This window comes from Pagrus pagrus (genome assembly GCF_965226575.1).
Source record: "Pagrus pagrus genome assembly, chromosome: 23".
NCBI classification, from domain to species: Eukaryota; Metazoa; Chordata; class Actinopteri; order Spariformes; family Sparidae; genus Pagrus; species Pagrus pagrus.
In genome coordinates, this window is record NC_140205.1 from 17,180,681 (window position 1) to 17,205,616 (window position 24,936).

General features: G+C 41.6%; 1 protein-coding gene across 3 annotated transcripts; it reads left to right on the forward strand.

The window, feature by feature from the left end:
* Positions 1 to 945: 945 nt before the first annotated feature.
* Positions 946 to 9,257, forward strand: pfkfb3 (6-phosphofructo-2-kinase/fructose-2,6-biphosphatase 3; the record flags this gene model as incomplete). Of its 3 annotated transcripts, none has more annotated exons than XM_084345477.1 (15): positions 946 to 1,209; positions 3,261 to 3,389; positions 3,565 to 3,661; positions 3,747 to 3,813; positions 3,925 to 3,999; positions 4,089 to 4,145; positions 4,268 to 4,392; positions 4,482 to 4,689; positions 4,785 to 4,931; positions 5,020 to 5,124; positions 5,210 to 5,339; positions 5,451 to 5,578; positions 5,766 to 5,954; positions 6,238 to 6,260; positions 7,734 to 9,257. In XM_084345477.1, the coding sequence occupies exons 1-15, from the start codon at positions 1,131 to 1,133 to the stop codon at positions 7,738 to 7,740; spliced, it is 1,566 nt and encodes a 521-aa protein (XP_084201603.1). In that variant the 5' UTR covers positions 946 to 1,130. The 3 variants fall into 3 exon arrangements, with proteins under 3 accessions (XP_084201603.1, XP_084201601.1, XP_084201602.1); XM_084345475.1 differs by lacking the exon at positions 7,734 to 9,257 and adding an exon at positions 6,728 to 6,782 and having other exon boundaries at positions 3,264 to 3,389; XM_084345476.1 differs by lacking the exon at positions 6,238 to 6,260.
* Positions 9,258 to 24,936: the final 15,679 nt, after the last annotated feature.

The window sequence follows — 24,936 nt, forward strand, 5'->3', positions numbered from 1 at the left end:
TGCTGGATTGAATATATGATAAAAAAAAAGTCATCATCAAAAACTCCACTCATTATAACCCTTTTATGAGAGTAGGTCCTCAGCTACCACTCAAACACACTGTCTACACACACACACACACACACACACACACACTGAGCTTATTTTAATTAAATGATCAAGGGAGTCTGGTTCTCCTGCTATATTCCCTTTCAAAATGATTTTGTGCACTATTAAAACATGTTTGTTTAGTGTGGGCTTTTTGATGTTTATCCACATCACTATATATATATCTAGACTAGGTGATGATTATGCCCATCATGACTCAGTGGGCCAGCCCAGTGTGAGGAAGCAGAGGGGGCTGATGTGAGACTCTGCACGTTTACACCAGGTTGCAGACTGAAGACTACAGCGTGTTACAGCATCAGGAGAAACAGTGTTAACCTGTCTAAAGTGGTAGGAAACGGATAATAACTACCTGAAATAATAAATGCACCATGATGAGAAATGAACGAAAATGACATTTAAAAAGCTAAATATATTATATACAATACTTAGACCATGTGGAAATCATCAAATGACGACTGCTGCACCCGCGATTCATTATAAAACGACACAAACAAGAAAGAAATAGTTTAAAAAGTGTTTGAAAATAAAGCAGTTAAAATATAAATAGAAAGAGCGATACTTCTTTACTGCTGCGGTGTTATTTGAGGTTTATTAAACGCAATTAAGCGAACACTAACCTATAATTGAGAAGTTTTACGCTAAATTCCGTGATAATAAACTGATAATAAAATAATCATCCTAATGAACAGAGTGACCACATGGAGGCGCTGCGGCTGCCTCTTTCTCCGTGTGTGTGTGTGTGTGTGTGTGTGTGTGTGTGTGTGTATAGTTTGTATTGCGTCCGCATGTCGTCACCGCAGTCACGTTGCTTCCCGGCCGGGCGGAGTTAAATAGCGGATGTGTGCCGCACACCGGCAGATTAGCCCCGGCTCAGAGAGCTCTGTAGACATTGTGAACGGCCCGGTTCATTTCGCCTGAACGGAGGAGGCTCCTGCTGAAAACAAGCCAAGCTCGCCGGCTCTTTTTCTTTTCACTACTTTTTCTCGGGATATAAGCGGCTCGGTTCTCGTGTGCTGTGCGGAATGCCCAGGGAGCTGACCCAGAACAGGATCCAAAAGATCTGGATTCCCACCAAGGATGACAAGCCGGCACCCCGGAGAGGTGAGACTTCTATCGTATTCCCAAAGTTGTCTGCTGATGAATGATAGTCGCAGTATTGGTATAATGTCTCTCTTCTCCCTCACGGTGACTTACTGCTTAGTTAAGTTGACATATAAGCATGTGACTATGGAGTCTGTAGCATTACTAGTCCGCTTCTAACACCGTAATACAACCATATATCGACCTTTTTGTGTTTCTATTGAGCTAAACATCGATTGAAATTTGCGTTTTCATCACAGTTAGCTTAAAAAGCTATTCTTCCGCTGTGACGTATCGGGTGCACCTGCTCTACGCCGGTCTCGCGACTCATCACTTCCATCGATCAACGGTCCTCTCCATCAGCACGCGCGGCACGTCCCGGCCCTCCACGGTCACCATGGTTACCGCAGCGCCGCGCAGCCGGTGTCTGACGCCTTTTGAAGCGGTACCGCTTTCTAATTGGTCGGCCGGCAGCGCGTGTGCATGGCGCGACCCTGCCGCTGTCTCGTGTCTGGCTCAGCACCAGAGAGACCACCGGGAAGGGTTATTGATGAGGGATGCGGGGTCAGAAAACAGGGTTTTTAAAGCAATTTATAATCTTATAATCACTGTAATGTCTCCGAGATGCTGCCTCTCATGTATTTTTGCTTTTAAAGATGAATTAAAGCTGCTGTTAAGGAAAATAGAGGTCAAATATCAAATTTAAAAGGGGCACTATGTAGTTCTGGAGAAGACATTCAAACTCAGATTTTTAATATCTGCAGTATTAATGAGGTAACCTAATACAAGCTCAGAAATATGTATTTTTTCCATAACTTAATAAACAAGCTGTTCTCAGAGGACAGTAAGGTCCCCAGAACACTGTTTGAAGCTAGAAAGGTGGCAGGGTCCGCCAAATAAAAAAAGTGAAACAGTATTAAATTGTGTTGGCATTCAGGGTCAGTTTGTTCATTCAGTCATGAAGACGAAGAAAGTTTGTTTGAGCATAAAAAAATCAGCCGATGAAGATCTTTCTTAATTACATATTAAAAGTAGAAGGGATTTAAATCTAATGTGAAATATCAGAGCAATTATATGATGAAGATGTAAGACAGAGAAGGGTTTTCTTTATCGTGATCGTGACTGAAAAGATTTCATTCCGACACATCTGGATTCACGTTGGTGACTTCACCCTCTGCTGCTGCTCATTGATTATTCATGGGGCATTGTGGTTTACGGATCGATGAGAGGAAGAGAGCACTGACCCCCTCACTTGCGCCCAAGACCGTGATGAGAAGATAAAACTGAGACTTGAAATGCATATCGATATGAAGTAGGATGAGCTGGAATGCTGCATAGGTGAGATGAATTGTTTGGGGAGTGATGAGCCACGTGTCAGTACTGATTTAGAGTCTGATCCATTTTTCCGCTTAAGCATGGCGGCTCTTGTGTTATGAAAACAAGATTAGCAGCGCTGCAAGGACGTATTATTTGCTCTCAAGGAGTTATCAGGCGATGATACTGCCACCTGCACTGATGGAGACTGAAAAGAATCCTGCACACAAGGATGATAAAACACTTTTAAACATCTGCAGTAATTTATACACTATTTGTAGAACAGAATATATTTTTGCCCACCTATCCTCCCACTGTGTGAATCCAGGGCAGCCTGCAGAGACTCATCATATGATATAAAAGCTCCTGAGGGCTGGAGTTACAGTAAAGTATACAGTGTTTGGTCAAGTGAAAATGGCTCATGCTGGCTCGTGTAAGCTGGTTCAGAGTGCGCAGAAGTGGGTCAATGGGCAGTGGGGTGGAAATAAAAGGCTAGTCTGGCATCAGCAGACCCCCAAGTGCCCACTGAGAGTGCGTCAGCATGGAGAGAAATTAAGATTTTAGGCATAGAAGTAGTGGTTTTTAATAATTCAGTTCCTGGCGACCCACCGTTTGTTGTGCCAGCTCTCTGGCTGCTGCTGCCCTCTCAGGTTGCAGAGCACAAAATGCCAATTCAAGATGTTCATTCTGTCCCTGTTGCAGTCAGTAAACAAGAACAGATTTCATGACATATCCCCCACTGTCGTCCCTTTCCGCAGCAGCTGGCGCCCCCCACTTCGCCAACCCCCCCACAGTCATCGTGATGGTGGGTCTACCCGCTCGAGGAAAGACCTACATTTCGAAGAAGCTCACCCGATACCTCAACTGGATCGGCATGCCCACCAAAGGTACACTACACTCACAAACACATACAGTAAACACTAGTGTCAGTAGCTTATCAGTTACAGGAAGACTTGCCACTTCCTTGAAGGGGTTTTCCCGTCAGTATCAACTCATATTTCTGCCTCCTAGACATCGTTTCATGCTTGTTGCCTCTTTCTTCTCTGTGTATGTGTGTTGTAGTCTTTAATGTTGGAGAGTACCGCAGGGAAGCAGTCAAGAACTACAGCTCCTATGACTTCTTCAAGCCTGATAACGAGTGTGCCGTGAAAATCAGGCAGTAAGTTCAACACAAATGCACAATCAGAGTCATCTACTGTGTATGCTTTAATGGAAACACTGAATGAACATCTTCTCCTCTTCAGGCAATGTGCCTTAGCAGCCTTGAGGGATGTCAAATCCTATCTGAAGGACGAGGGAGGCCAAGTAGCGGTGAGTTTCCCATCATGCATGACTAACTTTTCTAAAACTGTCCTAATGTGGGACATGATAATTAGATAATTAGCCTCATGGTCTGACGAAGCTGTTTCATGTTTCTTTCAGGTCTTCGATGCCACAAACACGACAAGAGAAAGGCGAGAGATGATCCTCAAGTTCGGTGCTGAGAACAGCTTCAAGGTAAGTGTCCCTACGGCGACCTGAGGAGTCAAGGTATGACCTCATGGACAAAGCAGCATCTCTGAACTACTTTTCCTTTCTGTGCACAGATCTTTTTCATCGAGTCTGTTTGCGATGATCCCAGCGTCATTGCGTCGAACATCATGGTGAGTCACAAAACATGACAACACAATTCGTCATGGTGCTGTGTGAGACGTCATTAAATCTTTACAACTCTCTGGAATCAGGCGTGTGTTTTGCCGTCTGACAAGCTTCCCTCCCTGCGCAGGAAGTGAAGGTGTCGTGTCCGGATTACAAGGACTGCAACAAGACTGATGCCATGTTGGATTTTCAGAGAAGAATTGAATGCTACAAAACCAGCTACCAACCTCTGGACCCAGATGAGCATGACAGGTAAACAATCACTGATTCTTATTTTGTCAGGACATCTATCAATTTCCAATACAAATTCTCATGCAGTCCTGTTTTCTCTCTCCCTCCAGAGATCTCTCCTTCATCAAGGTGATAGACGTGGGTCGGCGTTACCTTGTCAACCGCATCATGGATCACATCCAGAGTAAGATCGTCTACTACCTGATGAACATCCACGTCCAGCCCCGAACCATCTACCTGTGTCGGCACGGAGAGAGCACTGACAACCTGGAGGGACGGCTAGGCGGTGACGCAGGCCTGTCGGCACGGGGGAAACAGGTACGAACAGTCGCAGACAGAACCGTGAAAGTGAACAACATGACAAGACGTTTAACAGCATAAAGGATCAACTTCCTGTGTCCTCCCTGCTGTAGTTCTCAGCTGCCCTGGCTCGGTTCGTGGAGGAGCAGAAACTGAAGGATCTGAAGGTTTGGACCAGCCAGCTGTGTCGCAGCATCCAGACTGCCGAGCACCTGGGGGTCCCTTACGAGCAGTGGAAGGCTCTCAATGAGATAGACGCTGTGAGTATCACACTTTTACAGTCCTACACATCTCACTGCTATATTTGTGTTGGTCAAACTGAAGTATTATCCTTTTGGGTGTTCTTAGGGAGTGTGTGAAGACATGACGTACGATGAGGTGAAGGAGAAATTCCCAGACGAGTTTGCTTTGAGAGATGAAGATAAATTCTACTATCGCTACCCTGCTGGAGAGGTACACACACAGTCTGGACCTTCACACTTAACAGAGCATTTGATCTAACTGCATTCAAAAAAACTAACAATAATGATTCTTGCAGTCATACCAGGATCTGGTCCAGCGGGTTGAGCCGGTCATCATGGAGCTGGAGAGGCAAGAGAACGTCCTGGTTGTCTGCCACCAGGCCGTCATGCGCTGCCTGCTGGCCTACTTTCTGGATAAGAGTGCAGGTTGGTACTACAACTCCCATAATCCCTCTGTATTAGTGTCATAATCAGTTGCAATACGTGAGTCTGATGTGGTTGTATTCATATCTGTTTTCCTTGGATTGGTTGTTCTAGATGAGATGCCCTACCTCAAGTGTCCACTCCACACAGTGCTGAAGCTCACCCCGGTTGCCTATGGGTGCAAAGTGGAGTCCATCTCTCTGAATGTGGAGGCGGTGAACACCCACAGAGACAGACCTGAGGTAAGACTTGATAGACTGGGAACTGGGCGCCTGAAGTCGCACCCATAAGTCATGCAATTCATTATAGGGGGTAGAAACTAGGCTTCTGAGAGGCCATCACAGCTGTAGAAGTTCTAGAGAACTGGATATAACTCAGGCTTGATTTCTAAGTCTAAATGTTGTTTGTATGATATTTAATACCCTCCAGGAGGTGAAGAGGGGTCCAGGCACCTTGATCAGGAGAAACAGTGTGACTCCTCTGACTAGCCCCGAGTCAAACATCAAGAAACCTCGCATCGATGATCTGGACGAGGCTCCCATTCAGGAGGTGCCTCCATCAGTCGCCTCACTGGCACTCTGCAGCCCCTCACACCTTCCTCTTGCTCTGGCCGGACAGGTACAATTCTCATAAACACACAGGAACACACTTAAAAACTTCATGCTTTATATATTTAGTAATTACTAAGAATCAAGTGATGCGTTTCTTAAGGCCAGAACCAAATTATCTAGACTCAAATCACGAGAGGAGACCTCTCCAAAGAGCATTTAGGACATCAAGACACTAAAAACCAAAACATTTCCTTTATCTGTTCCTTTCTCTGTATAGACTGCATGTATGTTGCTCATTTGTTTCCTGTCCTCTTTCCCTCTGCTGCCTTCTCTTCCTCTGCACCATACAGCACTGGCTTGGCAAAGTTTGCCTGTAAGTATTCACTCACTATTTATGGCCGTTTCGCTCTCTCTTTTTTATTTATTTCACCCCCTCACTCCTCTCCTGTGGCTTTATGTTTGTTTACATCGTGTTCACCGCTTACATTTCTTTTCCTAGACTTCCATAGTACCTAACTATTATGATAGATGCAACATCTCTAAGTAAAAGTTACACACTGACATTTTTTGCCTAAATACAGCATGAACACTTTTCCAGTGAGTCTATTCTATTTCAGACTTCATTCACAGGAAATGATAGTTTTTCCGGAGGAGTAGTAGAATGTTTCCTTTGTGGGAGGGAAACACTCCTAGTTTACATTCCTGTGATTCCTGTGCTGTCGTCACTGTTGTCATCAAAACGCTCTGTTTGTTGAACTACGCTGATTCATGCTGCTGACTTTCCTGTTCTTGTCTCTGTGTTTTGCTTATTTCTGGCCTGTCTTGTCCTGTCGCTTAAAGACGAACCACCCTCCAATATCTGAACGTGATTTCACTCTTAGTTTTTCAAAGGTAAACGCACTGTAGAAGCTTTGCAGCTGCTTCATAGTTCTGCTAGCAGCCACATCTGACACAAATAAGTTCAAACAACAACCAGACTTAACCAGATAAGCAAGCAAGTTTTTCAAGTAACTATCATCTAACTTGCTAGAAGTCTAGACATAAATGTAACATGCTAAAAGCTAGCTGCCTCTAGAAGCACTTGTTTTGTCAGTAAGTTAGCATACTAACAACCTGACAATGTTCACAAGCTGAATTAAAAGGATAAGTGAGATGACAATACTTCATTCAGAAAATTCGTTTTGTGTGTTTCAGAAGAGCCAAACTGTTCACTAACTAGCCATGTTGGTACCGTTTACAGTCAGTTTAATGGTCTTCTCTTGTTGGATTCACTGGGATTCATCTTGTGAGAATTATAATAGTGTTAACCATAGTTGGGTCTCCACCATAGGCAACCAAACAGTTGTCTGGAGGCGGTTAAACAAACCTGCATTAAACTTCATTAACTGCATGAGGGGAAATGGCATGCCTGCACTAGTTTTGCTGTCACAGTGGAAAAGGGTGGATAATGAAGTTGGGTGTGTGAGGATCTTGTCAGCTTCATTCATAATCACTTGAGGATTAACTCTGTGCAGGCTCTCACACACACACTCGCAGTCAGCCACAACAACCTATTCACACACTCATGAACTCACTGCTAGTTTTCACGCCCTCTAAAAATATCAAAGAGGACATCAGAGCCTGAGAATATACGGGTGATGTAACTGGTGGTTAAGGGATTACACTACATGGGAGAGTATTTAGGCCCAGGGATATATATTATTTTCATTTATGCAATAGCACTGTGTTTAGTGTGCTTGTTGCACTTCTGGCAGCTGAATGTAATGTGTCACATGGTTAATATTTGCAGTAATATGGATGGCGTCTAAAGTTTTAACCCTATTGCTTTCTTTTTTTGTGTTTACAGAACCTGAGGAGAAGCTCATCTGGCCGCCATGACGTCCTGCAGCCCTGCCAGTGATATTGTACCGATGTCTCACCTGGCTGAAGAGGCCAGAAAGTGGAACGCTTGACTAAGACTCACTACAGACAATAACATGAAAGAACAAGGAGAGTTATTTCTCAAAAAGCAACATTTCTCAGCCTGTAAATTCGGTTAATGTATCATTTTGTCAGCCGAGGACACACGTTATTGTACCTTTTTGGATATTTCACTTGTGTTCCGTGAGATATTTATGTCATTTCAAAGCAAGACTCTTAAATCTTAAATCTTGCTATTGTTAGACATTTCCTCTCTCTCTGAGACGGCTGAATCTGTTTTCTGGGAAACCTTCACGTGATTAATGTATCCAGGCTGAAAGAGGCAAACTGTGACTCATTAAATCAACAGTCATTCCTGTTGCATCTCACAGCTCAGATAGCGAGCACTCTGGGAAAAACCAGCTTCCTCTGGTTTGTTTATGTAGAGAGACCAACCCTCATGCCTAGGTACAACTTTCAGCTCATTGTTTTTTTCACCTTCTGGTTGCACTTTTAATTTAAAAAAAGGATAAGGTATTTAGTTTACATGGTAAACTTTTTGGCACTTCTTTGGAAGCACTAGCATTTTTCATGTACATGTTTTTCTAAAAATGGAGCGTTGTGATTTAACTGACTCCTTTATATGCTGACATGCTACAAAATAAGCGATTATTTTGCACAGTGGGGATACATTTTTACTTATGTTTGTGTTTTTTGTGTCACAATGTGTTTTTCATGTTACTTCACAGTAATGGAGGTGATTTTTGCCGTAGAGTGCCTGTAGTGCTTGTTTTGCAAGCCTGACGCCGCTTCTCTTGCTACTTCTCTGGGGTTGATTGCTTGAGGAGAGGCGCCACATTTCACCTAATAATTCCACATATCATTTCAATATTTTACTCTTCACAGTTTGAGTATTTATGTTTCTTTGTTTTTAGTTATATGCTAATCATTTGACGGAGTTCGCTCCACTGATTGGACAGATTATTTTCAAGTTTATTTTCCTTTATTCCCCTTTGCTGCCGTTGTCTGCTACGCACAAATGTACGCACATATATTTTTATGATAACAATGCGTGCTGTTAATAATATCTTTGTAAATGTTAATGTACATACAGTATAACTGGAGATGGATGGGAGATGACTTGAAACTGTCCCGGGAGTCGTTTTAATGAAAATGCGTCTGTTTTTGTACTAATGTTTTGGGAATGAATGGAAACAATGATCTGTTGAGAAAGAAGCTGTCGCTTACCTCTCTCAGTAAAACTTTTGTTAACATGTTTGTTTGAGATACTTGAGATGTGTTTTTGTAAAAACTTTTATTATATTCTTTATTTATTTTTATGTAGTTTTTGGATGACTGCTTGGAGGGAAGGCACTTGTCTTAATCACAGGACTATGCATGAGAGGACAGTATGTTGTACAGTTGATTTTGCATCTGCTGGACCAATAAATTAACTCCAGGATAACGTACAGTTCGTTGTTTGCTTCTCTTCATTACGTCAACCCTTTGTGTTTCCATTTATGGAGCTAATCTGCGGTGTACACAGCCTGTTCTGGCACCCTCCCCTATCTTGCCCATTCACAAAATCCATGAGTCACACACTGTGAGACGCTGGCTGCTTATCAGACTCACTGTGAATATGTGCATTCAGGAAGTTGCCAGGAAATTGCATCAGAGGAGATAATAACAGATCCCTCTTTCTCCTACATGATTGAGGTCAATGAGGTTATTGTACTGAGGATGAAATCAAGTTCCATGGTAGATAAAAGCATATTTTCAGGACAGGGTGCTTCGATTTCTGGAGTTATTTTGAAAAGACTGAATTAGAATGAAACCTTTATCTACATTGTGTTTCTAAAATCTTAGAAGATGCAGAAACTTCTGGCTGCCAACTTGCAAACAGCTAGATTTTCTCCAAAGCTACTTATAAAGTAGCAACATGGTTTGGAGTTAGCTTAAATGTTATGTATGTAGCAAGCCCGTAACCCTTTCACTGGATTGTTTTAGCCATGCTATCCTCGTGGCTTTACATTTAGGGAATAAAACTAAATTCATCCAACACGTACTAAAATTAATGCCATTCCTATAAGCTTCAGCTGTACGTTGAATTTAGTGCTACTCAGCAAATGTTAGCATGCTAATACACTAAACTACAATGGTAAAAATGGTAAGCATAACTGCTAAACATTAGCGTGTTTGTAGTAGCGGCCTTGTGAGCATGTTGCCATTAGCTTTTAGCTCAAAGCGCCACTGTGCCTAGGCAGGCTCATAAAGCTGTTAGCATGCCAGTAGAGAAATTGCCCTACTTTGACATACTTTAGGAGACAGTTGAGCATTCTGTGAGTGTTTTGACAGTAACCCACGTCTTTCCCTCCCCCTCGCTCATTCAGTAAAAGAGAAAAGACATTTTCTTGTATCCCTGCCCACTTTATCAAGTCAGGACAGAGAAGAAAAAAGGCGGTCCTGTCTGCTTGTGAACACACAGAGAGCAGGATCCTCCTACGCACCGGAAATGGCGGAACAGGGAAAGCTAACAATTTCAGCATGAAGGCTTATACTACTAATTACGCCAAGCGAAGAAAAACACTTGAAGAAAAGAAAGAGGCAAAGAGAACTACAAAAAAATAAAGTCAAGTGTGGTGACGTGGAGAGCAGAGAGGGGATTGCTAACTGCAATACGGACAGGAAGTTAGCTACAATGACAACAGTGCTTACAGCAGCTTTAATGACATTCCTACCTGCCTCAGCTGTACCTTGAGTCTAGTGCTACTCAGCAAATGTTGGCATGCTAAAACACGACTAAAATGGTGAACATGAACATGAACATGCTAATCATTAGCATGCTGGTATTTTCATTGTAAGTATGTTAGCAGGGTGACACTAGTGTTTAGCTCAAAGCACCACTGCAAAGCCGTTAGCATGGCTGCTAGCCTACTTTGACATGCTTGAGCAGACAATTGAGCATTTTGTGTAAAGTTAAGGTGCAATTTGTAATTTTTAAGAGAAAAATGGTCATTTATTGATGTTAATTACTGAATAAACTAAATAATAATTTCATAACTTAATAGAGTTGTGCTTTGTTTTATATTTGCAGGAACCTTCTAAGTAGCTACCTTTTAGCTTCACACAGCATCCTGGGGACCTTATTCTTCTCTGAGGACAGCTTGTTTTTCAGGTATGGAAAAAAGCAAATAAGTCTGTGTTTGTATTATAACATTATTCACATTGTAAATATTATGACCAAAACTACATAGTGCACCTTTAAGTACAAACTGGCCATTTTGAACTCCACCTTTCTACATTCATTTCTGCTAGTTATTATCTAGTTATTGACACTTGCACTCAGCTTGTTTGCGTGCTACCTAACACTTTGTTGTCTTTAAAGATAAAGCAGCCGATTTAAATTAAACCCTTTTATTTAAATCCAAAGGTCGGTGAGTTTGACACCAATTTCCATAAGTAAATGATCCGATCCTTTTCCTGCTTCCTGCTGTGCGAATGCTTTTTCTCCGGACGGGTTAACATTTTGCTCAACTGCTTTATTGCTGCAGAGAAGACTGACACAATGCTTGTGAAACAGGAAATATGTTTAAGTAAAGATACAGTTTTTGCATATTTCTTGAATTCCCAGATGATTTGCTGTCCTCCATGAGATATTATTTGATTGCAGCCTGCTTGATGTTTACTGATTATTGACCTGAATAGCTCATCAAATGAGCTGAACATTTGCCAGTCTACACTGCCATACCATTTCCTCTCCTCCTCTCCCTGCTCTCGCTGACTCACTCAATCATTCACACACACACACACACACACACACACACACACACACACACACACACACACACACACACACTCTGCATTTGCCAGTTGAATGTGGTATTTCCTCAAGTTTGAATCATAGGCACTTAGTGTCTTGGCTCAGACTGGTCGTCATGTGGTCAGAGTGGTTATGTGACTGTGATCAGGTCCACCACTCACTGCTCCACCTCATTCACACAGATATAAACTTGTGTATGTGACTCCTGACAAGTATGCCTTCTCCTCAGCACTCGCAACATCACCAAAACCCTCCTTCCTACTTTGCGTTCTAACTTTGCATATTGCTGTCAGTCACATTGGGCCACTTTACCTGTGCATGTGTGATTGAGAATATGCAAAATGTTTGTGTCACATACCCTGTCACTGCAGTATTTTATTGATGTTTCACTTGTCTTTATCCTTTAATTCGGAGATATAAACTTAATAAAGAGTGGCTCAGATGTGTAACTACAGCATGTGTTGTGCTTAGCCTAAAGTAGATGGTCTGCTGTTGGTACTGATGGTTATGCTGCTGTGGTTGTGTGTGTGTGTGTGTGTGTGTGTGTGTGTGTGTGTGTGTGTAATCTCTGTGGGAGAGAGGAGTTGCTGTGTCAGGCATATGAATAGTATGTGCAGCCCTAAGCCACTGGCTCCACAAATAGCTGCTAATTCTACGCTGACGAAAGGATTGTGTGCGTTCTCAATCAGTCAGGTTAAAGGCAGACAAGTTGGTGTGAGTCCAGACTGGTGTCTACCATCAACCCAGGGCCTCTTATCAACATGAGATGGATGAGTAATGAAAAAGGAAAGTTGGCTGATTTTTTGCAAACATCTACTCATGGTGAATCATAGACTGATCCACCGCAACCAGGTGACCGGTCATCATGTCTCATTCTATTTTCGTCGCTCCTTTTTCATGACTCAGCAGCTCGTCCTCTTCTACCTGCTTAGCTCTTCCTTATAAGCCGGTCATGTGTCCCTGTCCCATTTGAGCTCCCATTAATCTAGGCTACTTGTACTGTACACACAAGTACAGCCAAACACACAGCACCGCAGGCTATGCCCAAAACTCTGTGGCCTTTATGGACACCACATGTTGTGATCAAGAGAGCATGAAAACCTGGGATATAGCAGCTGAAACAGTTACATCAATAATAATAATAATAATAATAATAATAATAGTTATAATAACAACAACAACAACAATAATAATAATAATACTAGTAAATGGTTGAAATAGACAGGCTTCAGGTAATAAATGGTTGAAGTAGTTTTGAATAAAAAGTTGAAATAGTTTAAGAGAACAGATAAAAGTCTGAAATAGCAAGCTAAAACTAATGGATAAACAGTTTAAATATAACTAAAAATACATGATAAAGGTTAAAACAGCTAAAAGTAATGGATAAGTTGAAAAATTAGCTAAAAATAATGGATAAGTTGAAAAATTAGCTAAAAATAATGATAAAAGGTTGATATAGCTAAAAGGTCATTGCTTAAAGTAATGGATAGCCTAAATGGTTGAAATAATTAGCCTTAAGTAAGAGACACATGATTAAAATAGTTAGTAAATGTAGTTAAAGTTATTGTATAAGAGGTTGAAATAGCTAAATGTTGTATAAATATTGACAAAGTTAGCTAAAAGTAGTGGATGAATGATAAAGCCTTGTTAGCTAAACATGGGCTAATGAATACAAGGTTGAAATTGCTAGCTAAAGGTAATGTATATGAGGTTGAACTAGCTTGAAAAGTATTGTGCTAACACTGATAAAGTAACAAACAATATCTACTTTTATCATTTATGGTTAAAGGTGCAATATGTAAGAATCAGCCACTTGTTGAATTCATACTCTCAACAAAAAGGGGGCAGCATATGACTAGAGTAACAGCTAATAACTGTAGCTGCCATTAGCCCGTTAACTCAGTTAGCTGTGGAGCTAGTGGTGGAGCTCGGAGAACCAGGGAAGTGTTGGTGTTTGATTAGCATGTTAAATCTTCCATCAAAACAGCCACAACGTCAGAACTTATGTTGTTAATTTCAGTTTTGAACGTTTCCACACACTTCTTTTTTTTTTTTTTTTTACATATTGCACCTTTAATGTCCAGTTTATTATATTCAGATGTTTGGAACGTGACACGTGGTGTTAATGAAGACCAAAGGCCAAAGGGCGTTCGTCTGACAGAACAGGTAGGCTATAAAAAGGTTGGGAACCGGCCGACACAGATACCCTTTCCCCTGCATTGCCTCACTGCCAGTAAATGCACGTTTATGTCTTTATGACTGCTGGACAACAGTTGTCACATGATCACAAAGTCTTTGTCAAGCATGCCCTTTTCCCTGTAGGGACCCTGCAACGTCACGCCAGGCTCGTGAGTGGAAGTTTACTGGGTCAGACCCCTGGAAAACGTATACTTATTAACGAGATCCAACAGTCCTGTTAGCTGCCCTCCACGGACACTGCTGGTCTTTGCTTTCAAACGGACCAAACCAGTTTGTGCCAGTGAAATAATCTTACACTCCATAGACTTAATTTAAAAAAAACCCTACCTCCCCAACCTGGTCTACAGTCCCTACCTGATTATGAGTGGGTTACAGTGAAATAGTAAATGAACATGCTCAAGTTGACTTTGTGTTTTCTCTCTGCTTTGTAAAGAATGCATTAGCTCCATTGTATGTGCAGCGGAGTGAAAACTCATCCCTCTCTCTTTGTGCAGAGGCCATTGATGGGGAGATTTTGCAGTGAATGGGGAGGATAAGTCATTCAGCGGGGCCTTGAATGGAACAGAGCAGATTAAATAGACCATGTGTTATCCCTGATTACACTGCTGCTGAAAAAAAAAAGCCCTTTTACGTGATCCTATGCACAGCTCCACCGTCGTTCAAAGAAATCGTCGTACTGTAATGAGTCATCGTGAAGTTTTGTTTTGTGTCACGCTCAACTGGCAGACTATGGATTGTCTTTTCCAACACTTTGGCATTTTTCTATTCCTAATAAAAGTGCTGAAAGTATGGCACACGGAAAAGGAAAACTACTATAAAAAACTAATAACTTCAACAGCTTCAAACAAAGTTTAATAGACTACACATTTTAACTTAAAAAAATGAGAGAAACATTATATTAAAGTGAGCGAAATAACAGCAGACTTGTACAAAAATGATAAATACATGCAGTTTGTTACTGTGTGAATAAACTTAAAGGTGGCTTTCAGTTTTAGACATTAGAGAGGACAGTGAAGCAGGGTTTGTGTGGACTGTGGCCAGCTTTTAGTTTCATTTTATGTCATTTTATGTCGTGTCTCTTAAACACAAAGGTCCTCTTATCATATGAGTTAACCATTAAAATGTCACATAAAATGTAACAATGTTTAAATTACCAGTAAGTAAATATAATTGATCAACATGGCTAGCCTGTGTGTCAAAGCATGCTGAGACCTTCATGGGTACAAACAACTTATTGTGGGTTTGTTGTACGGGTGCGTCGCAGCCACAAAACAGGAAGTCACAACGAAACATAACAAATGAAAACCACAGTGTTTTGAGGAGACGACATTATGATGGAGATTCAAGAGATGAGATGTGAGACAGAACAGGCGTGTTTACTGTCGAGTGGCTAGAAGCGAGCTAGGTTAGAGTTCATCTCTCGATGGTTTGGTCTGGTTTCCCTCAAGGATCTGTTGAACCAGTCTCCACTTCTGCTGATCCAGTCTCCACTTCTGTTGAACCAGTGTCCACGTCTATGCTGCAGTCAGTCCATATGATTGCTCAGAGCCTTTCAGCTTATGGTGCATTCAAAGTCAGTGGAAAGAGTAAAATTTGTACTTATCCCAGAGCTTTATCAATCTGAGAAGGAAACAAACACAAGGTTGAAAATGTGAAATAGTCGTAGTTTGGTTAGGTTTAGGAAAAGATCACGGTTTGGGTTAAAAGTACGTAAATGATGTCACTTAAGTTACATACGTACGGTTGAGATACCAGAGGGTGGATTTTCAAAACAAAAGGCCTTCGGAGCAATGGATGCTTGTTTTCTGGATGATGGGAAGTCTTTCTTGTTTGTTGTTGGCTGTCTCATCTGTACAATTTGTACACTGGCTGTTTTTGGGTCAAATAAACACAGACTGCACAAATGGTCCAGCGGTCAAAGTTCTGTCTCCTGGCTGGGAAGCTATCAGTTTTTTCCCCATTAATATGAATATAACTGAAATCTTAGGCACTGTGAAACAAAGGTTGATACTCCAGCACTTCTGAGAGAAGGATGAGAAGCGACAAAGGTCTGTTGCTGGTTTTAAAACCAGGATGTTGTGGTTACATGGAATGTGATTCACGCTGCAGGGAGCCCGGGACTCCCCGACCAGAGAGAATTCAATATTTAAAAAAAAGCAAATTTAAGAATAGATGGTGAAGTAATTGTTTACCAACCGACTGCAGTGGGAAGAAGGACTTTCTCACAGTGCAACAGATATTCTCTGCGTGTCGACATCCAACACCTGAACCTGTTTCTGAGGAGCACTGCTGTGCTAATCTCATCTAAATCAGACATCCAGGTAGGTCAGCTTCAGGCGCCAGCGGCCTTGGAAGTCAGCACATTAAATCATTCCCTCTGGGCTCAAATAGACACTAGATTAGTCAGTGGATTCAAAAAGAGCTAAATCTCCAAGGTGGCTACAGAGCGCTCCTGACGCTTTTAGCCAACAGTGGCTTACTTCCTGTTATATCAGTACTGACTCTGCCTAAGTCCTCGTCAAGTTAATGGGTTAGAGATAGCTGACTAATGGGATCGCCCGGGGCTACAGAGAGGAGGCGAGCAGGTGAGACAGGTAAGGAAAGGAGGGAACAAAGAAAGGAGAGAGAAGTGAGGGAGACAGAAATGTAAAGAGAGAGGAAGGTTAGGGAAGAAAAGATGGAGAGAATAGGAGGTACGAGGAGAGGAGGAGAGGAAAAAGAAGTTAGGAGGGGAAAAGATGAGTTCTGAGGAAGTGGAAAGCGTTCAGCGTGAGAAGAGTCACGTCCACCTGAACTCCTCTGCTCTCATCCCTCCTCCTTCTACCCCTCTCTTCATCTCTTCGCCTCCTCCTCCTCTTTTCCCCCCCCCCTCTACATGAATAATTGAGGGAGTGATGTGTGAAGGCTCACGTAGTCCCAGCATGACAGAGAGGGGGAAGAAAAAAAACTTGGAGGCAGAGAAGTTATATTGGTGAAGAGGGAACTAAAAGCAACAGCGGTGCATGCATCTGTTTCCTGGGAAGAGGTGATGAAAACATGCAAGTATTGTAACCATGAACACCCACTCATCTCTCAGAGGAAGAAATAACCTCATCGGTGGATTTAGGGTGGAGTCATTTATGCCAGCTTGCAAAAAATAGAGACTTCATTTCCTTTAATGACAACTGGCCACTTTGTCTTTCTGCTATCGTGTTATCAGATAATTGCTGCCAGATATGAAATCCCCAAAATGACTTTATTCTTGCTCTACGCTATGAAGCAATATATTCTCAGGTGGATTACTGCATACTGGGACTTTTTTAAGCAGCTATTTTCCATTAATAGAATCATGAGAGAAAGTTAGAAGCTGGTAGAGTTAAGGCTGAAGAGAAAGAGTTATTCAACAGGTTAAAACAATTTAGACTGAAAAATCTGATTGGTTAAATCTTCTGTCCAGCCAAAGAACACCTACAGATATGTTTCTGATTATTCTGTCAATTTGAACTCTTCTGAGCACCTTCTGTATGTACAGGTCACAATGTTTCCTCTGTTACTCTTGCAACCTTTATGATTCTTCAGCCAACATTGATTCTTTGCAGCATCCACCAGTCACTGACAAAGTATTCTTTGTCATTGTACAACACAGGGTTGCATAACGAAATGAGAGCTACTTCATACTACACATACTTATCACTTAGTGCATTTTTTTTTTGTGTCAGAGTGAATTTCAACAGTAGCAACAAGATGGTGATGATAACACGGTAGGCATCCTCGCATTTAAAGTTCAGCATCAGGTAAACACCGTCCATCAACTTTGACTGCGTGTGAGCACCGACCATCGATGACATAAACACAGAGTCCACCTCTTCAGAACATAAGTGCAACAGCTCCATCCGGGATGTCGTGGTGGTGTTCGTTCATATTAATTTTCCTGCAACTGAACATTGGCCAGGAGCAGCCTTAAATCCAGGCTGCATGCTGTGGCTACAAAAGGAGTTGATGAGAGCGATAACACTGAACCAAGACAGTAGTTGCAGACCACAAAACCAAAACAATGAGCTGAGAGACCCTAAAAGGCCGAGGGGAACTACAGTGATAATTCTCTGTATGGTTGTCACACTGAGCGACCCCTGTCATTACAAATAACCATAACATTCCAGTGTTAATGAAAAAGATTAGCACAGCTTTAAGATGCTTTCGATGTACTGCTTCTTCCCTTTATGACTTGACTTTCAAAGAAACCAGGAAAACACAAAGAAAAAGCTTTTTTGTTGTGTCATGCTGCAGCTATTTTGTGATCACGTAGGCAGAACAGTACCATGACACATGGAAAGAATTGTGAAGAAACAGGAACAGTGAGGGGCATTTCTGGTGAATTTTACTTTCACTGGGCAAAGTGACAAATGCTTCCTCTTTCTGCTGCAACTTCTGTAAAGTGAGCAGTTTATAGGGCAAACCTTTAAGATCCCATATTATGCTTTTTACAGATTCATACTCTCTCTTCTGGTTTACTACAAAAAAATATTTATATGCTTAAATAATCCAAAAAAAAGCAGGCAATGCCCAGCATATTTCTGCCTCAGCATCTTTACAAGCTGGTGTTGGACCAGGAACAGCTCTTACTGTACAGGACTCGGACGGAGACGAAGCGAGCAGCACCCACAGCACCCACAGCACCTCCTGCTGCTCATGCATATTTTCTAAATGTGCTGAGAGGTCTAACTTAAAGAATGAGATTATTTCTGCCTTGGGGAAAGTTTACACTGATAGAAATCGGTGGTGGAATAGCAAACATTCCACTGCAGCTGAATATTTGACTCTGGTTTTTGTATTCAAATATTGATGACCTTTGACCATATTGCCCAGCCTTACACTCTTCTACGCTACACAATCACTTGATCCCCATTACTTATTCAAAAGGATACATGCAAAAACGTCAGTGAGGCAAATCAAATATATTGCAGTTTGCACGTCTGTCAGAAGGGCTTTTCATGAAATTATATAAACAGAGGAAATGCTGGAAAAGTACCACCTCCCCCCCAAAGGATCATCGGATAGTCTAGCCAGGGAGTCAATGTGGGTGAAACGTGGGCAATGATTAGTGTCTGGACAGGGCTCACTCTGTGTGCACTGAGGGGAAAAACACTGGAATGAACTGAATTTTCCTCCGTCGGTGACCCAGACGGACGCGGTGACGTTTCCTCGGTGCACCAAGAGTTCATTGATTCTGAGTGGCCTCTGGCTATTGTGTTTGTATCTGTGTGTGCATGTCTGTTGTATTCCAGTAACAAAGTGCAGGAGGAGGCCAAGTCCATTTACTACATGACGTGTAGGTTCAACACTGAAAGGACAAAACAATTTCACAAAAAGAATAATTTTCAAAAATCTTGATTAGAATTGCAGTGAAATGAATTGTTCCTTTGGACCAATGAACCAACAGCTGGAAACCAAACCAAAACAAACGATCACAGTGTTGTTGCAGAAGAATTCAACGTTTCCTGTCTCTGTAGCTGCCAAACGTTTCCTCTGACCCAACCTATAAATACAGAGGAGGGTGAGCAGCACCCTGGGGGGTGAGGCAGATTGGCAGTGAGCTGCCTTATGTCACAGGTCCAAAGCACCCGTGGAGCCAATCGTGCCACCGGGTTGTTCTGTGTACCAACAAAGGCTCGCTGTTTACACGTCAGGATTTTAGTTAAGGATCTTACGCAACTGTAGAGAGTTGAGGGGTCACGCCATTTTGATTAGGTGTAGGACATCCAGTACATTACTACAGTAGCCCTGAAGGTCAGAACACAATGACATTTCACAAAACACATCCCTGAATTGTTGTTGTGTTGTCTGAAATGTTGTTGTGTTTTGACCTTCAGGGCCACCATACACTACAGTACAGTGCAGCAGCTTAGGTGTTAGACAGGCATATATACATAATTTTAACAAGTTAAGTTAGCATTAAACACTTTAAATTACGTAATCATTTCAGTAAACCTCCATAATATGACTTGAGAGTATTGAACGTTGACTCCGAGGTCATCCGTACTTCAAACTTTACTTCTATAACTTGAACTCTTGTGGTCTTGAGACATTTGGGAAATGTTGAATGACAGCAATCCACTTCTTTATTTTAACTGTGCCGCAATTGGATTTTGAAATACCAATTGCTAAACTCGTTCAAACAATAGTTCCCAGGGCTCCTGAAGGTAACCTCCTCTTGCTCATGTCATGAGGGAGAGACACATGCAGTGTTTGAAGCAGAACCAAACAGGGTGATGTATATTATTACCATGAAGTTCTCTGATCCGCCCAAACCTGCCTGTCAACACGGCTCAACTCAGGCTGTGACTCCACAATCCAACCTCCATACTCCAACCTATAAATTGGTTTGTTTTGTTCTGTGATGTGATGTGAAGGGACTTCAGTTTGCAATCATGCTGTTAGCCTATTAACCTTGTCGTGGTAGAACTGGACGTTTCAGCCATCTCTACATTACTGTGGCTAACTATTTTAGCAGTATTTATAAATTACTTTTAACTTCATCAGTTATTTTAGCTAACAACTATATATACAGTACATTAGGATGTTATTTAACACTTTATAAAAGGGGATATTGCCACAATAATGTATTTATACACGTGAATTGTCATTTAAGTTTGTATTAATATTGTTAGCCTACTGTAGCCTGGTAGAACTAGATGTTAAAACCATTTGTAGATTAGCATTAGCTCAACATTTAAACTATTTATAAATTACGAAACCATTTTAGCATTGTCTATAAATCACTTTTAGCTAACTTTGTCAGTTAATTTATCTTAACATGTTATCAATTACTTTTAGCTGGTTACTGGTGATAATTCTATGCTAGGTCTGACTATTCCTATAGTCTATAGGTCACTTTTAGCTGACTATTTCAACCATTTATCCATTACGGCCCACTTTTTTTTGCCAATTATTAAGAAATCTCTGCTCACTTGCTAATTAGGTTTCATACATGAGCTATTCCAAAATCTTTCCATGTTCTCCCTGGCAGCTGCAGAAGTAGCTTACAGACTGCGGTAGATGTACCCTTGGTTCGGTATCATTGTTGGAGACGACTGTGCCCAACAAGGCTTCAAGATATGTCAAAATATAGTTTATGTAATAAAATCACACCATAAGGGATGCAGGAATTCAAGTGGATCAAGTTGAATGGAGAGCAGGTTTCTCGCATTATCAGTCACCAACACATAGACTACAAGGGTTTGACAGAGTGACCCTGGAATGTTACTGACAGAAATAGACCATAGAGAGAAAAATACAGGTATCATCTGATGAGATGGAAGGTAGAAGGTTTAGCCAAAGAACATTGAGACTGTGGGGTTAGACAAAACTGAGATTTAATGTTATTGTGTTAAAACACTAAGATTAAGCTGCATTTTTAAATTGTTTGAATTCAGAGGTCAACAATTTTCAGTTTGAACTTCACCCTGGATGATTATGGTGGAGTCAGTGGAGGTACACAGAACAGGACTAGTGTCTTCACTGTCAGGACTGCTTGTCCCAAACACTCAGATTTGTAAAAATTTGACCCTTCTCATGTCTGGCGCCACAATACCTAATACCTCACTTGACCTCCTGTTTGTTGTAGCTGCCTGCGTCAGAGGTACAAATCCCCAAATCACTCTGATTCATTACGAAACACTTTGTATTGTTCTGAGCTACAATGCAACGTTATTCAACTTCAGCACTTTGTCTGAAGCTGTGACACACAGTCACATGACACAAAATCAAGATTCCTTTGATGCTGAAATAAGTGATGATCCTGATTGTACAGTGTGTTTTTGCAACAGACTGACAGAACTGAATGTCTGTAGTTGCGTAGTCGAGTTCCCAGTGTTGCAACAAAGCACCGCTGCAGATGTGAATTATTTTGAAATCTGCCTTTACACTCAGTGTGACCACTCAGTGTGACCTTTCACAAACAGTTCACAAACACTCATCACAATGGATGGTTTTACGTAATTCATGTAGTTATATCAGCAGCGTATTGCTGTCGTGCTAGGACACAGACCAGTATCATGTTATAATGCAATACTATTTATCAAACTGTGTCATGTGAAAAAAGTGTCATGGACGTATTGGGCCGATTACATTTATAATAAACACTGAAAATAACATCAATCTAACTCCTCTCATAGCTCCGGCCTTTATATACTTTTTGGCAAGACACATTTGTTATCTTCCTCCGTCATGAACGTACAAGTAGACCACAGCTAAAGCTAACCACAGCCACAGTACCGTGTGTGAACTTGTTAAGCCATTGATTGATAAAAGACTCCGTCAGCGTCACAGCAGGTTGATGTTTCCTGGAAACTTAACTCTCTCTGATCCTCTGTCCTCTCAGCTGTAGGGCAGCTCTAATGGTCTTACCCAGGATCCTTTACAAACCTGCTCCCTATCTGCATATCTCTGCTACACTATCTAACAGATGTAACTTAGCCAAACTTTTAAAGACTCGTGTCCTCAAAGCACTGTTTACATATAAACTGGTGCATTTTTTTCTCCATTCTTTCAGCAGGCAACAGTGATTTATCTTGCATCCAGTCAATTAACATCTAAACATGTCTTTGTTAATAACATACTTCGTTCGAGCCAATGTGGACAATGAGAGTAAGATACCAACACCAATGGCAGGTCTTTGGCTCTGCGGTTAACTGCTCCTTTATCTGTCAGAGCACTGTGTGAGAGCAGGTCTAATGCTGAACATATCATGACAGTATCTGCTCTTAGCCGCTGCACATCCTCTTAACTGTCAGGATGCATGGCCCACTAACGTAACCCTGATCTCTACACCGAGCATCACGTACAGCACTGAGTGCAGACATTAAGCTTTAATACTTTACATATACAGGACTTCACCACCTCTCAAATTCTGCCTCTATCACATGCAAATATAAAACTATAATTAGCTTTTGATCGTCAAGCTATTTCATAATCCAATTGTTTGACTTACATCCGTGCAACATGACGTGTGCGCGCAGGTGTTTCTAGGTGTATCACCCATCAGAGGAAACACCTTGGCTGTTGGTGTTGTTCAGAGGAACAATCTTAATCTAAGTATGTTCTTTCTAACTGACTGATATTTCAATCAAATAGCTGCTATTTCATCATTCTGGTTACAGTTTCAGTCTGCTCTAAATAATGTTTCAGGGACTTTTCCACCCTGATAAAAACAGAAACTGTCTCAAATGCAGAAGGGACCCAGACGGCTGTCTGACTGTCTGCATGCCCATACCCATACTGACTGAGTAAACAACTCTTTATGCCCATGTTGATGTGCAGCAGCACCAACTAGGTTGAATTACAAAAAAAGAAAGAGGTGCAGCTGTCACTCATAGTTACCTGGCCAGTTACATTTTTGCCCCATACATCCGTTGTGATGGAACAAGTAGAGGCCTGTTCTCTATCAGCTGTAGAGAGGCATCAAGCAGGTTGAGCGGGTTCAATATGTGATGTAACACCCAAAAATGCACTGATTGTTGTTGGATGTGACAACACAAATACAATGTGAGGTCATTTTAGATTTAGGTGTGATCCTTTGGAAGGCAGCGATGGAATGTAACTAAGTACATTTACACAAGTACTGTACTTAAGTTAAATTCTGAGGTACTTGCACCTTACTTACTTTTACCAAAGTAATATTTTAACACAATATCTCTACTGTTACTCAACACTTTTACACTGAGCAGCCCTATTCCTACTGTTACTTGGCAGCTTGATAATATTAATGAATCATCACTGACACCAAATTTTATATGGCTGGTTGAATAATAACTAAAACGTTCTTCGTAATCATCACCACGGCCTGTGTCTTCTACTCGCCTGTGCTTTTGTTTGGTGTTTGTGAACATTATATAACTGTTTGTCTGTCTGTGGGCGGTAGTGATGAAGACAAACCAGCTCCCCGAAGCTGTCATTTACTTTAATGCAGTGATAGTTCTCTTTATTCTGTGGTGCGTGGTAGTCAGCCAGCAGTGTGGGATGATTGCAGGTTGGTGTGTGTGATAAATACATGAGAGTGTGGATTACTGAAGTGATCGGTGAGTCATGATGATGTTTGGTGACCTGTGTAAACCGACGTGGCGTCTGATATGGAAACCAGAAGTCCACCAGCTTCACTTCTACATCCTCAAGACTCTCAGTCTCAGCCCGGTCGCCAGGATATAATGTTAGCAGCACACACGTTCACATTATATGCTTACCATCTTCTTTACAGGTCACTAATTCACATAACCATTAAGATAACAGCGTGTTCGCGGATGGGATTGCATAAGGTTACCTTTGGACAATGCCAGGCTAGCTGTTTACCTTTGTTTACTAAAGCAAAGCTAAGCTAACAGGCTACTGGTGGTAGCTTCATATTCAATGTACAGACATGAGAGTGGTATCACTCTTTTCATCTCACTCTTGGCAAGAAAAAAAAAAAGTTTATTTCACTTTAAGAGAGTCAAAGGTAAAACGTTAGCTAGCCTACCTAGTCAGGAGTTGGAGGAGATGGTGGTGGAGTTATTAAAGCCAACAAGGCGGCCAAACGGCCGAGCGCAGTTTGAGTCACACCGCCGGATATTTTTAAGGACACCTGCGGACATTTCAAGCCAGGCTATTTTTCACAGGAAGTCGGACCGTCTACATCTGTGATTGTGGTGACCAAAACAGGTATTTTAAGTCAAACCATGATTTTTTTCCTAACCCCAACTAAGTGGCTTTTGTGTGTATACCTAACCAGAGCAGAAGCACAGCCTTGGAACAAGAGAGAAAGCGAAAGTTCAACCTAAACAAACAGAAAGTGGCACCATAAAAAAGTGTTAAGTTTGAACTTATCTGTGGTTTTACAGAAACATACTCTCATTTCCCCGTCAGTAAAATAAGAAACTGCATCAATGCTTGCTAGCTTTAGGGCTTTTTGCTAGCTAACATTTGACCTTCGACTCTCTTAAAGAAATAAAACAACATTTTTGGAAATATGTGTATTTGTTGTCTTGCCAATAAGTAGATGAGAAGACTGATACCACTCTTGTGTCTGTACGGTAAATATGAAGCACCAGCAGACATTTAGCTTAGCTTTGCTCGACTAAACGAATGTAAACAGCTAGCTTGGCTTTGTCCAAAGTTAACC